Source organism: Diprion similis, chromosome 11, assembly GCF_021155765.1.
Source record: "Diprion similis isolate iyDipSimi1 chromosome 11, iyDipSimi1.1, whole genome shotgun sequence".
Lineage (NCBI taxonomy): Eukaryota > Metazoa > Arthropoda > Insecta > Hymenoptera > Diprionidae > Diprion > Diprion similis.
Window position 1 is genome coordinate 11,251,210 of NC_060115.1, and position 18,847 is coordinate 11,270,056.

An 18,847-nucleotide genomic window follows, 5' to 3' on the forward strand; every position below is an offset into this window, starting at 1 on the left:
TAATTTCATAATATTACAGGGTGTTCAGTATTCATGGATATTATGGGATCAGGGAATTTGATATCCCCTGAAAAAACCTGGAAATCTCAGGATATTTCATGTCGTATCTGGAATATACTAGTTTTCATCCTAGGTTCATAAAAATCTATCCATTTGGTGAGAGAAAAAAAAAATTTCTTCCAACTTTCAGGCAATGGTCATGAATCAGGCCTTGATTTCTTAAAAATTGTACGCGCTAGCGAATTCTGTACTGCAAACTGTATGAATAATGATTCTTGTCTGGAAACCCTGGAATTCTCAGGGAATTACGTTTTCACAAATAACTGGACACCCTGAATTAGTAAATTTCTACAACGTAGTTCAAATTATTCTCTACTTCCTATAGACGTGAGTATCAATTTACAAATCAAAGAGAATAAAAACTATTACACAAAATCAAAAGAATCAAATTTCACAGGCGGTTTCAAGAACTATTTTTTCTCACAATTAGTTCATGGCGTCATAGTTGCAACAAAATTCTACTGCACTAATCCTCGAATTAATTTCAAGCTTACTAAAGTCGTTTAGTTTTTCTTTCGTCATTTGGAACAGTATTTTCGATTTGAATTTTGGGAAAAAAATGGTAGATTTTTTTAATACATTCTAATGTAATAATAACAATGAGTTATTTATTCATAGAGTACGTAAAAACGAAATGATTTTTTATCTGAATTTTCTCTACTCCAAAAAAAAATTTATACTGTCCAATAATAATCAGAAAACTTGACGATTTCTCATATGATCTAAAAACGATAAGCGAACGAAGGTGAATGATAATATATCGTGAAAGAATGAAATTTCCGAGAAAATGACAACTTGACAAAGTGACGAGACTGAAGTTAGTAACGTCAACGTAACGAAAAAATCATTACCATACAATATCGGAATCTCTTTGAAGAAATGAACTTTTCGAAACATATGAGTACCTACGTTTTGTTTATCACGGTTAACTAAAATTCAAACAATCCCAAGTGTGCAAGTAACGATTTTTCCTAAACACACATCGTTACTGAAAGATGACTAACTTCATCCTCATTCAAAGTGTTTATATCGATTTCGACAAATTCCTTTAACCACTAATTGGACGAGGTTTACTTTCAATGTAACGGAAGAAGCTATGCCGATTCCAATTCTACTCACACAATGTATAATGTATATATTGTAGTACGTATCGGTACAATTCTGATTCACCGGAAGTTGAGGTAAAAATAGAACCTAATTCATGAATAAACTTTAGACACACAGAAACAGTCTGCAGCGTGTAATGCAAATACGTCCTAGTAACAAAGTTCCAATTATTTATATCGCTTAAAATCACGGTAGTCTCGTTGCTTTCCACCAGCCTGTACCCTTCACCCTTCACCCTTCAAGGGGTGTAAAAATATCCTAGGCTTAGTAGCCAGGTATTACTCCAAATATCGCGGCTCGTCAACGCCTCCCATTCATCAGACTGTCTAACCGTCTGGCTATAGGAGAAGATAAAAATGGTAAAACACGTGTCAACCAACTGCTATTCGGATATTCTTAACTTACTGGGAGAAAAAGGAAACTAGGTTTCTAATCTCGATAAGGGATGAACTCTGACTCGGACATTTTCAGTCTTAAAAAAATAGAATATGTTTTCAGAGTGACTGAAGGTCGTGTATTAACCATCGTTCATAGTCCAAGTCAATTGGTGTCTATGAATAATTATCAAGTCAAGAACACAATCGTACGACTAATTTTATCTTCATGTCAATAAAATGTCTTATCTTTCACTAGGGAAAATTGATTGACGACAAAAATTCATGACAAATTGTTTCCTGCAGGATCGAAGAAGAATTTACGATGAATTTCACAGATAAAGGATTGCCTCCAAACAATTTCACATTTCCTTTGAACAAGTTTTGTGCGTTCGTTTTATCTCATGCAGTTTATACCGCAGACAGAATTAATACGTTTAAGAATCCCAAGCCTTACGCGAAAGGATAGAAAATAAACCAGAGATTTTACAAAATATTTAAAAAGGTAACATTAGTAGATAGAAAAAATCTTTAACTCTTCTATTCGACTTTTTACGTGTGGTTAATAATTTCTTTAACTCAACGGTGACGTATTGAAATGTAATAAATTTACTAGATCAAAGAAATTGTTAATGTTTTTTTTTTTTTTTTTTTTTTTTTAGGGCGGGCTTTTGGAAGTCTTTGCAATGAAAATGAAAACGTTTCAACGCTAAATTTCAATTATAGATACCTTTTTATCAAGAAAATCATAGAAATTAGATTATTCCACTATTTTTCACCGAGGAAATTCGTATATTTTTTTTTTCTAACGTTATTGAAAAATACATCTGACTTTAACCGTAAATGATTTACTTTACAAATTGTCGAAGATACAGTTTTTCCTGGATTCGTCAGTTGGAAAAAAGAAAATCCGATTCGTAAAGTCGTAATAATTTGCAGACGTTAAACCTATGATTCAAAGATAAACACGTCATTGTTAACAAAAATTTAAATCGTTACAAACGATCTATTCAAAAATTCGTTTAAACAAATAAAATCAGTTGTTACTCGTTAAAACCTGCGGACAATCAGTACGAATATTTCGTTGAAAAAAATAGGATAAGTATATAGTTAAAATAATGAAGTATTTATAGTTGAATTTAAATTCTTCAACATTGTTCCTCATCATTTTTTTACACTCGAATATAACTATTGACATTAGCTTAAGTGAGACTAATTAAAACATTCTTCCTTCGCGTTTATTCATCCATTCATTCATTTATTTATTTCTCCCAACATTTTTTCACACTCGTGACTCTGCACCCCATAACTAAGGGATGCAGTACAAAAGCCGCGAACCCTGAATAATTCACGAAACCTCTTTTATCGTCGTCGTGATACGACTGGCTCATTTCTTTATCGCAAGGATTTGTTAACGAACAGATATCTCGTATTCCCGTAATATTGTTACAGACGTTCAAGATGTCAGCCTCCGGCGGCGGGGGTGGTGGGGGAGGCGGAGGGGGAGCTCTCAGTCTGATGGGTTGCGTGAGGGAGGCATCGCCACCCCCTCAGGAACCAGCCAACCAGCTGGAATTTTCGGTTCAACCAAGCCTGGATGCTCAACCGAAAGGTTAGTCAATAAATTAGTCAAATGAGTTCCTGCATTATTAACTGGTTTTCATTTTTTCCTTGTGGTTTTTTTTTTTATTTTTTTTTTTTTTTATATACTTGTTTGTTTCTTTTCTTTTCTCTCTTGTTGCACCAGCCACGCTTCATATATCCGTGAATAAACAAAATGTGCACCTTTGATGAGTCATTTGATGACATTTGATGATGGCATTTTGACTATTGTCTAGCCTTGAACATTTTGTATTTGATTCATGTTCTTTTTTTATCGTATTGTACATAGGTAAGACTGTTTTTTAAAATATAATTTGAAATTTGAAATTCAGATTCGTAATCAGTGACCCAAAAAAAACCTTAGCGACAAGGTTTTTTTTTTCTTAACTGAATACGCAATTATTAACTTTCACAACTTTTGGCACAAAAAACGTTGATTTCGCATCATCCACTATTGGAACCGGTTAACAAAACTTTAAATCTGGAAATTTTTTCATCGATTATTCTTCTTCTATGTATTTACTGTACATTTTTTTTATAACTTGAGTAAAACTTACCGTAGGATACGGTTAAATAACGAAAAAACATAAAGTGTTTTTGAAGAACTGAAAATTGAACTAAACTACTAAATGAATATCACTTTTAATCGCTTTGAACTATTGAATATTATATATTTTACCATATTTTAACAAGAAACTGTAATAATAATTAATAATAATAATAATAATTAACATAAAACTGAATAAAAAATTTTTTATCTTAAGAATGGCATAAATCCTTTAAACAAAACACACTTTTGACTCTCCGCGACCCTTAAATATCAGCCTATTTCCATGAAACTTCGAGAATTGCTTTTATTTTGTTTCTTCTATACGTATTGAATGACCAGCTTTAAATTCGAAAACTCAATTTTTTTCCACGGTCTAATATATATATATCTAATATATGTATATATTTATAAATATATATACAATAAACCACATAAAATGTTAATGAATAGCATTATTACAAGAATTGAGTAAAGAAAAAGTTAATATACATATATTCGTATAAATTCGAGAGGACCTTGCTTGATCTTTATTAAAATTTGCGAGGAATGACTCATATATTCAGTTAAATGAGCCTTTGAATTTTTTATTTTACTCTTCTCTTCAACGCCAAATAACATTCAACTCGCCAAACTAGTAATTAAACTCAACCACAATTTTCATTTGATTTTTTTTTTTTTGTTGGTGTTTTGCTTTTTTTAGTTTATAAAAAAATTTACCAAGCAAGGATAAAGTGCAAAAACGAGTATATAATTCTAATTAGATATATTTTAACGGCAATCTTAATGTTTTTATCGCGATTACTACGTATAAGTGCCAAATGATTTTACCCTAATTAGCAATATCAGACGTACGTCGGACGAATAAAAAAAATAATTCTCATTTAGTTCCTAAAAGTTTGAAGAATAATTACAGCTATATAGGATCTTGCGCGATAATGATTAGCATATATATGTATGTGCAAATATTTATTTTTATAAATATATATATATATATATATATATGTATATATATATTAGAGTGGGCCAAAAAAAATAACTATTTTTTTTTTGCGTTAGTCACCATGAAAATATCGTGCAAGATGACAAAGAAAAATTTCTGTAAAAGTTTAAGCTCTTAATATTAATATTTACGATTTTCCATTTCCCGTTTAAATAACGCAGGAATTTTTTTTTTTTTTTTTCTTTCTGTTGGAATTCTATTACAATAATACAATATTTTATTAATAATTACAATATAACGTATTGGCCTATCGCAAAGAACAATACACATATTTTTATAGAAAATCGAACGTTCTAAAAAAAAAAAAAAAAAATTGTCGGTTGAGATTTTTTCATAAATCTACTGGTTAAAAAGTTATTTAAGTTTAAAAAATATTTATGTCAAATTTCACGATTTTTTTCATTTCTTCGATTACTTACCAAGAAAAAAGTTTTATCAACGTAAACTGTTGAAAAAAAATTTATAATTTTATCATTATATTGAAACAGTAAATTAACAAAAAAAAAATCGCAAGAGACCCTTTTTCGTAGATCGTTCATTTCCTTCAAAAAAAAAAAAAAAAATGTATCACTCTTTACGATACGCCAAATCCGTTGTTGAATAATAAAATTACAAAATAAAACAAAAATGTTTCCTGCGTTATTTAAACGGAAAATGGAAAATCGTAAACAACCACATCTTAATATTAATATCTTTTCGTCATTTTAAACGATATTTTCACTGTGATTATAGAAAAAAAAAAGTTTTTTTTTTTTTTTTTTTTTTTTATAGCCACCTATATGTATATATATACACATATGTATGCATGTAAGTATATCCTGGCATGCATGCACGCCTCTTTTTATAGTTATTATATCATCCCGCATTCCCGTTATGTATGTATACATTATTATACATTTATGTATATTATGTGCCGACATGCGACAGCTATTTACTCTCCAAACTTCACGCACTGTGCGTTATATCGCTGCATACCAGAATCGGCTATACATGTAGGTAGGATAAAGTAAACACGTAAACCGCACCGTCCCGTTTTCTTCAAATATTTATCAAGACGAGAGTAATTTTACAATTATATTGAATACTGATCAAGATATTGAAGAGAAAAATCACGAAAATCACACGTAATGAAGGAAAAGAATTTCTTGACTTTGTCAAATACGGTCCATGACCTATATTTATTTATTTTTTATTCGAGGAAATTACATTTTAATCAATCAAAAAACAAAATTTCGTTAATCAAACAATTCGTCTTGTCGAATGAAAATCCAAGCAAATTATCGTAAAAATATATATCATCAACTTGATTTGTTTCTGATTTCTCTCTCTCTCTCTCTCTGTATTTACAACACTGAAATGAGAAAATTGAGTTCAAGGACGTTAATCTATTCCATCAGATTCCATCAGATTCCATCGCGTTCTTCTAGCCGTGTATGACGAATTGAAATCTGACGGTCCGATTGCAGCTAATTAAAAGATCAAGGGGAAAGTACCGGATATTACGCAATTGACATAGACCGACGACGTCTGATTCGAGTGAATCTATTTTACATCCATGTTTTGTATGTTTAGAGAACTTTTTAACATATTGTTTACAATTTTTTGCTATTTCTGATATTATACTATCAGGGTGTCAATACTCGGGAGCATTTATTACGACATAATGTAAACTATTATTGTTAGAAAATTGAAAGAATAATTCAATTCCGAAAAATTTACTCCTCTGCGATTACAAGTATTTGGAATTGCCAATGACAAATCTGAAATCGGATTTTGAAAATTCAACATGACGGATCCAATTTGTCGGAGAAAAATTTCAAATTCGATCGGACCGGAGAAAAAACTCAGTCCAGGTGCTTTTGGGCTCGCTGATTACGAGTCTGAAATTAGATTTTCAAAATTCTGAATCCTATTAAAGACTCCAAAAATCCCTGCATAGAGTTTTTTACCCGTATTCGATCAAGTTTGAAGATTTCTTCCACCATATTGAATCCACTATCTTAGATTTTTGAAATCTGATTTCAGACTCGTTATTAGCCAGTCTAAAAACATCTGGACTGAATTTTTTGCCCGTATTCGATCAACTTTGAACCTTTCGTCCGCCATATTGAGACGGTGGACGGTGGCGCAAAAAAACCAAATGTTTTTTTTTTTCGACTCTCGTGCGACAAAATGTTAGTTTTTGATGTTTTAAGAGCCCACTCCAAAGGAAATCTGAAAAAAAAATTTTTTAGACGTCGCTCCAAATTTTTTAAAACGTCAGAAATCGTCAAAAATCGATTTTTTTTTTAAATTTTATTTCTCGTTACGGTGTAATTTTATAGACAAAAAAAAAAAATAAGTTTCCGAAAGTTTCAGTTCAAAATTTGAATTTTGAAAGGTCGCGCATAATTGTTTCTCAATTTTTTGGTGCATTTCTTTAGATTTTTTCGAGCGACCTTTTAATATTCATATTAAAATTTCATACATTTTTTTTCTTCAATTTAGTAAGAAAGAATCGATAACGATACACCACGACATGAATTAAAAATCAAACAAAATACTGAAAATATAATTTTTTGACGATTTTTGACATTTTGAAAAATTTGGAGTGACCTCTTGAAATTTTTTTTTTTGAGCTGTCCTTTGGAGTGGGCTCTTAAAACATCAAAAACTAACATTTTGTCACACGAGACTCAAAAAACCGACTATTTTTTTTAATATATATATATGTATGTATAAGATCTTGGTTGTCCAAACGGTATAAATTATCCCCGCCAGGCTACACTATCCGCGAGATGATAAAATATCACATCACATCACATCTCGTCGTCGTGTGTGGTCCCCCATTCAATTTCCCCAACGAGAACGACCACCTACGCCATTTCACAGACAGCCGGAATCTACCTGCGGTCTATTCACCATTGGAATGGAGAAAAAACACAGAACTTGCTTGTGTCTGTCTTTTGTATAAATCATAAAATCTGGATTTCGAAGAAAAGTTTTTTTTTTTTTTTTTTCTGATTCGAAAAAATGATCCCACGATATGTTGGCTAATGATAAGAAATTAGATAATTCCGATTAATAAACTTTTCAGAACCTCAACTCGTCACATTCGATTAAATAAACTTTCAATCGCGGATCGTTTTTTTTTTTTTATCGAATGCAAATTCATATTTTAATCGTCATAATGTTCTCAATTTAGCAAAAAAATATATAAATTGTGGTAAAAAAAATTGAAAAATATTATATACCTACTATAATTTTTCGTTATATCGATAGAATCCTTTTCACAATTCTTCGTAAAACTTCGTTTATACAATTCGATGCATTCTTGTGCGAAAAAAATTCTTATAAAAAAAGTTCGTTTTCGTGAAAATCGTATGAAACGGATACGACAACGGATACGAAATTTCCTGATACATTCTTGATCGTGAGTAGACTGTAATAAATCGTTAAAAAAAAGATTGTCTGAATTTATAAAACATATCGTCAAAAACTATGGCAAAAGAATTTTTTCTCGATTCGAAGAAAAAAAAAAAAAAGTGATTCGAAAAATAATTTGTGTTATCGAGTAAAACTAAATTTATTTTAATTGACGAAACATAATCTTTCGTCATATTTTTTCAGACCGTAGTTATTTGGTAAATTCAAGAATTTATTTATTTTTTTTTTTCATCCGTAGTCCAATGTCGTGACAGAATTTTACTTTATCGGTTTAAAAGCACAACTGCATTGCGCCTCGAAATAAGTTTACGACATTTTGAGATATATTCTATATCCTAGAGGCATCGCAGATACTTTTTCCTTCAGACTTTACCTAACACTTTACTGAAGTTCACCTGCAGACGTATAATATTTCTCTCTTCGTCTTTCCGCATTGCAGTTATATACCTATAACTATTGGTCGGTGTGAAATTGTTTATTTAAATCAAAAGTAAATCGAGAACATAATATTGTTTCGAGTAAAAATTTCAATTTCTTTTCAAACCCCAAGTCCCAAAAATTAACAGAAACTTTAAGCTTTTACCTATAGAAAAAAAATTCTATTACTTTGAAAAATTGACAAAACAAAAAAAAAAAAAAAACATTTCGAGAAAAGAAACCTTAGAAAATATAGGAGAATCTACTATCTGGCTAATGACTCAATCAATCATTCGAAATAAATTTTTTTCGTTAAATATATGTATAAATCATTTCGAAAAATTATTTGAAAATAAATATCCGACGTTCTAATATCGGATCGTGACTAATAGCGCGTGCATAAGAATTCGTTTATTTTATACACCCACAGAAATTTTATCTACTTAGGTGTGACATGCATTCAACAATAGTTACATGTGTGTGTATCTGCATGTATTATTTCTCTAGGCGTTGCCCCGCGAGAATAGAATCGCCTGGGGTTACATATAAATATAACGGGTTTTTCAATATTATTTTTTCCTATCCTTTTCTATTTTATCTCCTTTTCCTCCAACCTTACGATTTCTGAGTCGCGCAGCGCAATTCCCCGAGGCGTTTCGTCTAGCGCCCACAGCAAAAGGTCTAGACTTTTGATTGCAACGTAGGTTGCAGATGCATAAGACATATATATGACGTAAGTCGTATACCGGAAATTTCAGTTTCATTCATTCATTCGTTCGTTAATTCATCGGATCAATTAGAACGAATTTATCCTCCTAAAGTTATACTGAAATCAAACAAGTTAACGAGAAATTAATCGTATTGAAAAAAAAAAAAATTTTTTCAAAATAAATTAGCCCTCGGAATTAATTAGATCACAACGATGATCAAAGAATCATAGATCAACAAGACATCGAGATAAAAAATCCCACGTCAGGCGTTGCTTTAATTAGTTTCAATGAGGTACCCAGTAAAAATCTGTAGTTTATGCACTTGAATGATTTTTTTTTTTTTAGTACAAAGTACATTTTCGTTACAGACAAGAATTTTGTGGAAAAGATTTAATCCGTGGGTGGATGATCAAGTTTTATTTTTATTTTTTTAAATGAGCTATTTGAAAATTGCTTATGTGTGGAAAAAGAAAAATTTCTGATACGGAATACGACATTGTATATGGATTTCAAAATAAGTATCAACCAAGTTTCATGAAATTTGATGAGGACAGTCTAAGAACTTCCTGCTGGGATACGCTTCGACTTTATAAAACATGAACAAGTGAAATTTAAACAATTCTTCATTCAAATAACTCAAAAACTGTGCAACCGATAAGATTTAATCAGTTCTAAGCTAAATAAAAATCGATTGAGATGACAATAATGAAAATCCGTCGATCTACGCTAAAGATGTCATCATTTTTCTGTTTTTTGATATTTCCAGTCAAGTAACTTGGAAAGTACTGAACCCGTGATATCCAGAAAAGAAAAATCCCTTCGATTGGAACAAAAATCATTCAAATCCATTCTTTTCAACCTCCAAATATCAGTAAAAACTGAACTTTACATTTCCGGTATGATTATATTAAGGATTCCTTGCTTTCGTCATTTTCGAAGAAAGTTAAAAAAGCAGCAAATCGGATTTATCACGCTTAAATAGAATAATTTTAAAGCCATTGCAGACTTAATTTTTAGACCTTGATAAAAATTCAAGAATTGTACAGATATTTGATAAACTAAAAAACGAAAATAAACGAAAAAAAAAATGAAAAGGTACGGTTATCATATATAATTGAAATCTAATCAAGATAAATCGGTGCAATGAAAACGAGGGTGGAGGTCAAAACTTGAAAGGGTCAATATTTCGAATAAGCAATACATCGAAATTTCAAATATGCGAAAATAATACACCTAATCAAAAATGAGTCATGAGAATTTGATTTTCGAAATTCTCACTGATTAGAAGGACTACTAAAGAAAAACTACTAAAAAAACTACTAACAATAAATTAAAATAACGAAATATGAATTGTTCAAAATTATGATTTACAAAAAATTCATCTTCAAATATTTTATCCTCCCATACGTTTGAAATTTCGATACATCAGCCATTCGAAATATCAACCCTTCCTGGTTTTGACCTTCACCCCAAAACGGTACCTCATTATAAATAATATCGCATTAATATATGCGCGTGTAAAATTTGGCTGATTTGCAAAATTACGGGCACGACGATGAAGAAAAAAAAAAAAAAAAAAAAAAAAAAAAAAAAAAAAAAAAAAAAAAAAAAAACACGACACGATGAATGCAGTTTCTAAACGGCGGGAAATATCTAACAATAAATCGTGCCTACCCGATAGATATTGCAACCTTGAATGGCTTCTAGCCGTAAGTGAGTCACGTCGAGTCAACGTCGCTCTGGTTCACGGTTGACCGTCAGCTTGTGTAACGTCGTGTTGACGTATACCTGATCCGTCCGAGAATATAGTTAGCGAAACATTTTACAGACCAATCGATCCGCGATGCCGAAAATTGTTGAAAGTAGAGCAGCAAATGGGGAGGGGGGCGGGGGGGGGGGGGAGGGGGGAGGAGAACTTTACGGGAGCTTTCACCACGCGATGGCAGATCCCGTTAAAATTGAATCGAAATTAGAAAAAAAAAGAAAAAAATATTAACATTATCAATGCTAAAAAGTGCGCAAATGAATCTCAATCAAAAGATTTTTTACACAAGTTGTATAGTCTATGATAATAATTAATACGGTATAATAATATGTAGGGGAGGGTGGAGCACGACGCCTCCCCCCCCCCCCCCCAAAAAAATTTGGCCAAAACAGTTTTTTTTTTAACTTTTTACCATTGCTGTAAATTTAGTGCATTCGTTTACTTAGGCTATTTCAGATGAATTTACCATTTCCTGGGAAAAGTGGAACTTTGAAACAAAAAATTGCTATCAAAATTTAATTTTTTTATCATTTTTTGGAGGGCGGCTGTTGTGCCTCAGAAAAAGAGATAATTTTTTTATTTAGAGTTTTGGTAAAATTTCGGTGAATTTGTTGAGAGTAGAAAAAAACTGGAAATTCTAGCCACACTTTCCATTGTCAGAATTATTTGTTTGAAAAAAGTGGAAAAGTACCCATTTTGCAAAAACTGGGGAAAAATATATATATATATATATATATACACCTGATTTTGAGAAATATTCAAAAGTGAGACTAACTTGCCTGATTCAATCATCTAGACATTTATGTATTCCGAAACCATTTATCAAGAGAATCATGAGCATGAATCTGTAGCAATTACCATGGATACTACGATTCATCACGTATGAAATAATTCGCAAGTAAATCGAACTTCGAAGAGGCTGAAAAAGTACAAATTGTAAAACGAGAAGCTTACTTTGTCCCTCCCCAAAAAAAGCTCTACTTCTAAAGTAAACTAATTTTATAACTACAATTTACAAACAATTATTCATTCATATTTTGAAAATAGTAAAATCCATTACACAACTTTGTTAATTTTTAACCAAAAAGTTTCTCAAAATCTATTCTGCATTGAGTAAAAAACGATTGATTCTATTTTAAAAAAGCTTCAAAACAGTAATTCTTTGGTATGAAAAAATTTTTAATTGAACCTTTTTTTTCTCATTCTTAAGAAAGCCACAAAGTAAACTACCAAACGATAATTATATGTTACAACAATATCACCTGCGCGTGATGAAAAGGAAAAAAATTGCTCACATCCGACATGATTTATTGTAATATTGGAAATTAGTCAAATCGGTATAGAATTCCCCATATATATATATATATATATATATATATGAATCCTCTATTCTTGCAACGAACTTACAAATTACACAGCTTATTGTTGACAGAGAGCCAATGAATGAGCATAGAATGAAACTACTAAGTAATTCATTCAATTAGCGGCTCGTTTATTTTGGTGTGATAAGCTCAGAGGCTAGCGAACTGTGTATTATCATCAACGCCTGCTTACATACACACACCATGACTAAATTTTGTTAAGTTGTACACTTAGCGCGTACGTGTCTTTGTTTTATCATTTTTTCGAGGGGGTCCGTCGGGCCCCACGGTTTCACCCTATCATTGCATATATATATATATATATATATATATATATATATATATGTAGCGAGGAGTTAGTAACAGGCAACTCGCTGTAACGATATTCTCTTCTCTTCTCTTCTCCACATATATATATATATTAGGGTGGCGCAAAAAAACCAACTATTTTTTTTTTTTTTTTTTCAAGTCTCGTGTGACAAAATGTTAGTTTTTGATGTTTTAAGAGCCCACTCCAAAGGACAGTTCAAAAAAATTTTTAAGAGGTCGATCCACATTTTTTAAAACGTCAGAAATCGACAAAAATCGATTTTTTTTTTTTGATTTTTTTTCTCGTTACGGTATAATTTTATAGACAAAAAAAAGTAAGTTTCCGAAAGTTTCAGTTCAAAATTTGAATTTCGAAAGGTCGCTCATAATTTTTTTTCAATTTTTTGGTGCATTTCTTTAGATCTTTTCGAGCGACCTTTAAATATTCATATTAAAATTTCATAAATTTTTTTTCTTCAATTTAGTACGAAAGAATCGATAACAATCCACCACCCAAGAATTAAAAATCAAACAAAACATTGAAAATACAATTTTTTTAATTTAATTTTTTGACGATTTTTTACATTTTAAAAAATTTAAAGCGACCTCTTAAAATTTTTTTTTATGAGCTGTCCTTTGGAGTGGGCTCTTAAAACATCAAAAACTAACATTTTGTTACACGAGACTCAAAAAAAAAATAGTCGGTTTTTTTGCGCCACCCTAATATATATATATATATATACATATACATATACATAAATACATACATACGTAGAAGTAATGCAAATCAAACGAAGGAAACCACCGTATGACTCTGGTTTTACACGCGTGTAACGCGTAATAAAAAGGTTAAAATGTTGAGATATAGAGCAAAAGAAACGAAACGAAACGAAACGAAACGAAAAAAACGAACAAACAAACAAAAACAAAAAATCAACTAAATAAACAAGTGTAAAGAGATGTAAAAAAATATACCTGTAGCTCATAGGTTGTAACTTGTGACTTCTGCCCAAGGTCTGTATAATATATATATATATATGTGTGTATACGTACATACATGCATGTCCATATGTGTAATACATGTGTGTTATATGCAACAGGTTTGTTGCCTCCCATATAAAGTGAAACGTATATTATGAGAGCGGGAATTGTGACGCCACGAGCAACTCGCATATCCACTTTTGTTTTTATGCAAGGTATACATATATTGTGCATAAGTATGCATGTGCATATATATATATATATACCTGTGTATGACTTGGTATTAGATTATCTGGTTTACGCCATTTTTTTCTGGTCTTAATTCTTACTTTTTTTTTTTTTTTGTAATCTCGTTTTGCCTCCGTTTCGCTCCACCACCCTGGCAGGCTATACAGCAGACGATCAGTTGCTGTACGCAGGCTGTTGAACTCAAATTTTAACGCAGATATTTTTTATCGGTGAAAATCCTCTGAAAGTTTGTTTAAACGTCGAATATGGATTAAATGTGCGAGAGAAAAAAAAAAGCCTGTCTAGATTTTTTATATAGAAAAATTATACGAATTTCATTTCCACGTGTAACAACTGTCGTTATTTTTTATAATGGAATAATTTTACTAAAAATCGATTCTACTTGGTAGTTTTATTAACATCTTTTGAAAGAAATTCAAAAAAAAAAAAAATAACGGAATTGTTAACTAAAGCTTACGATGCTTCATTTGAAAATTAATCTATCATATTCGAGAAATTTTTTTAATCAGATATTGCGATTTGTCGATCATAATCAATATCGTTGCGATGTTATAGAATAAAATATTCAATGATCCAACATGATAAAAGATCAAGTATTTCATTGGATTTATAGAAAATAATATTACAAATGAAATGAGCGATCTTAGAGTGAAATCGAACAAATTTACAAAATTTTTAACAGTTTCTAAACGTTTTGAAACGCATCGTGAATATTTAAGTTTTTGTTTAACAGTTCCAGTATTTTCTATACTCTTTTATTACAAAAGAGACGTTCGTATCTCGGGAAAATCTTAATTTGCCAAATAGTCGATAGCTATAAATCTATCTGGTAATAAAATTAATAAAATAAAAAAAAGTATCGACTCCTCGCCAAGATAATTGGAAGGAAATAACGGCGGTCGAATAATCTTCGGTGAAATAAAAAAAAAAACCCGGTGAAAATTATAACGAAACGAATTGCTGCCACGAATAATCGGCACTGTCTTTCTAACAATATACAATAGATCCACACAACTATCCATTGCAGCCAACGTCACGGACAGATTAATTCTGCCCTGATATCCGTTTGCGATCTCACTTTGCAATTATTTGTTAGATCCAATTTTATCCGGCTGTTGGGACGTCGTTTAAAACGATAATGATCAGTGAACTGAATCGCAAAATCGATTCACCCTCCTCCATAGAAGCTGTACAGACGACGAGTTTTCGCAATCTTGCAACCATGTTTGCTTGAAGTTTTTTTTTTTTTTTTTTTTTTTTCATGTTATTATTTCTTTATCGCAAAATCAGGAGTTTAATCATAATCGAGCAACAAATTTTCGGACAACGTTTAAGGGGATGTATACAGTCAGGAGACCCAAAAAAATCGATTTTTTTTAAGGATTTTTCTTGAGAAGACTTTTTAATTTACTAAAGTGAAAATTTTTACACATATTATTAAATTAAAATTTAAAAGAAAAATCGATTTTTTGAAATTTTTTTACTGTATACAACCCCTTAAGATACTTGAAACGAAACACTTCGCCAATGTCAGATTTGATCATAGATTTCGAGATGTTTTAATTTCAAGAATTGCGCATATACAGTTATATCGGTTCAAAATTTTCGTTATAATAATTCCTCAAATACGCCATCAACGGAAAACTTGAAATTTATCTTGAAATAAAACGTTTGAGTTTGGTTTTCGGCGAGAGTAAAATAAATTGGGGAAAATGTCTTCACCAACTATATATATATATAACTAATATAAAGTTATTGATCACACAAATTCCTATGATATGAATTTATCAATAACAAAAAACTATATCTTCAAAGCATGTACATATACATATATAGTTTATTACATACTAAACTTTGATTTATTCATTCAATTCCTCAATTATTATTGATATATTATTATTTTTATCGTTATTGTTATTATATTTTCTCAAACATACTTGATACAGATAATAAATATTATATCTGATCGTCCGCGGTTCGTGTGACAAAGGCTTTTTATAACGATATGAGAAGAGGAAGGAAAAAAAAAGAAAGAAAAAAAAAAGTTAAGATAATAAATATGTACATAACAGTTGCAGCTTGTATACGAGATTTATATTATACCTATACATGATAGTATGCATAAAATGTGGTGAAATTTCTTCCCCAACGATAAAGTACCTATAAGTAATATAATCATAATTCATAAAGATCTTCAGTTAAACGTGAGTACTTACTGCGATAATAGCTAGTTAAAAAGCAATAACACGGATCATCTTCCTTCTCGCATTATGAAATGCTTTTAAAAAAACATGTTAACTTCTATGACCGTATATATACATATATATTCCACGTTTTACTGTAAGCTTATTTCCTGTCAAACATTGCTATGCACACATATATGTATATATACATATTCAGGGTGGCGCAAAAAAACCGACTATTTTTTTTTTTTTTTTGAGTCTCGTGTGACAAAATGTTAGTTTTTGATGTTTTAAGAGCCCACTCCAAAGGACAGCTAAAAAAAAAATTCTTTCTTACTAAATAGAAGAAAAAGAATTTATGAAATTTTAATATGAATATTTAAAGGCCGCTCGAAAAGATCCAAAGAAATGCACCAAAAAATTGAAAAAAAATTATGAGCGACCTTTCAAAGTTCAAATTTTGAACTGAAACTTTCGGAAGCTCATTTTTTTTTTTTTTGTCTACAAAATTATACCGTAACGAGAAAAAAAAATTCGATTTTTGACGATTTCTGCCGTTTTAAAAAATGTGGAGCGACCTCTTAAAATGTTTTTTTGAGCTGTCCTTTGGAGTGGGCTTTTAAAACATCAAAAACTAACATTTTGTCACACGAGACTAAAAAAAAAAAAAAAACAGTTGGTTTTTTTGCGCCACCCTAATATATATATAATGTGTATATAATATATAATACTGTATAACGATTGGAAAATTCTAATCTTATCAATTGAAACGAACTGCTATCAGTGGCGAATGCGTGTTGCCATTCAGTCAAGTTATTCGTTTCGAGTGCCCATCGTTTCAACCGCAAATGCGACGGAAGTATTACTTGTCCCGATGTCATTCGTACAACGGATTGGATGATTATCTAGGTAAAAGTCTAATAACTATCTCCCATTTCGATTCTTTTAACTCCGCCGTTTTCCAAGATGAAGAAACAAAGATATTTTTTTCCTTCTTCGTAAATTGCGAATTTATCTTCTTCTTCACCTTCTTGAAATTTTTAGTATCTTTCTTTCAAATCGTTCAATTCGAATTATGGATCATCAACTTCTCCTCTGGTTTCCAAATATCTCAGGTAAACTTCACTTTATATTCGTCATAATTTCATAAATGTATCTACGTTTCTAAATCCTAAGCAATCATGACCAAAACTCGTTATCCTAACGTAGCTCGACTAACCCCGAATGAAAATCCTGCCATGTGAGAGAATTTAACAACTGCAGACTTTCCTCGTAAAACACAACATTTTTATTTCTCTTTCTTTCATTCCATTATATTTCACGTTTTCTTTACTTTTCCAAAGTATATACATATATTGACTGCTGAATATACATATATCATTTTTTTTTCCTCTCGCATTTGTTCACTCGTTTATTTTTCTTTCGTGAAAACATTCCTCGTTTACAAAAATTTCGTCCAATTTTCAAAAAAAAAAAAACTCCGATGAGCCACTGAACGCCTGACGTCATTAAAATTTAGCTCCATATCTGTTTGATTCCCAGTGATTGTTCGTTAATCTTTTTAAAATTTTTTTGAATCGCACGCAAGATTAAAAAAAATATCTGCCAATAATAATAATAATAATAATCACTGCCATCAACATACCTATAAAACAATTTTGCGAGCTTTTTTTTTTGTGCACGCCGTTTATTACTTTCTTCGGTTTAATGTGATCGAGGATTAGCTCTATTTTTTCTACAGTTTGAACAAATTTAATTATCATGAAATTTTTATGTGGCAGATAGTTGCCTAGATTTGCACACATGAATGTGAAGTGACTCATTGTCGGTTCGTCAGCTGCAGGAGATCAGTTTCGAGAAATATTCTATCGTGTTTCAATCTAACCGATAATCGTTCGCGTTAATTCTGATCTACCTAATAGATATAGACAACAAACTAGGCCATAAAAATAAACAAACAAGTTAAAATAAATGTATTGAAAAATTAGTAAAATAAACGATTCGCGTGTGTCTACATATAAATATTACTTGTCGATATTATCTCGTGGAAACAAGCCGATGTTCATGTTTAATTTGACTGTAAAAAAAAAATCCACTCAAATATGAATTCAAGTGACGCATCGTCGTGTATAAAGCGCGTTCATTTTTCTTATCGATTAATTTCTGTCAGCTGGGTTATAAATATTTACATCAAAAGTCTAATCTCTTTTCGATGAAATCTGACCGATACGTAGTTGGGGGGGGGGGGGCAAGGTGGGCACCTTATAATTATTGATATCTCAAAAAATTTGGGGGGTGGGGGGGGGGAGGCAAAGTGGACCCCCTGAAAGTTTTTAAATAACAAGGGATAAAAATTAATCACCTTAACTTTTTATTAAATATCAATTATTCTGAAATTATTTACAGCTCGAGTAATTGCCCAACTCATAACGCGACACGTTTGAAGTCGTGCTTTACCTACTCTCACAACTCGTCAGAGTCAAATAATTATCTGAACTTGAATTTATGATTAATTTTTCCATCGATAAAGATGGATAATAATTTAACATAATTGTTTATATGAAAACTATTAATATTTTATTCTGATTTTAGGCATTATTTTCTTAAGGAACCCTCCCCCCCCCCCCCCCCCCCCCCCCCCATATTAGCTCACGCGTGTTACATTTGCAGATATTTCGCAACGTTGAAACTGGGTCAATTAATTAATATATGAGACACTCGAGTGGCTCTGAGAGCCGCGATGATAAGTTGAT

General features: G+C 31.1%; 1 protein-coding gene across 4 annotated transcripts in view; it reads left to right on the plus strand.

Moving 5' to 3' along the window:
- LOC124412235 (E3 ubiquitin-protein ligase BRE1-like) overlaps window positions 1-18,847 on the plus strand; it is a 122,258-nt gene that overhangs the window by 62,844 nt on the left and 40,567 nt on the right. For all 4 annotated transcript variants that reach the window (XM_046891951.1, XM_046891952.1, XM_046891954.1 and 1 more), the window contains exon 3: window positions 2,994-3,153. In XM_046891951.1, coding sequence (XP_046747907.1) covers window positions 3,003-3,153 — 151 coding nt within the window. In that variant the 5' untranslated portion in view covers window positions 2,994-3,002. The remainder of the gene's footprint in view (window positions 1-2,993; window positions 3,154-18,847) is intronic.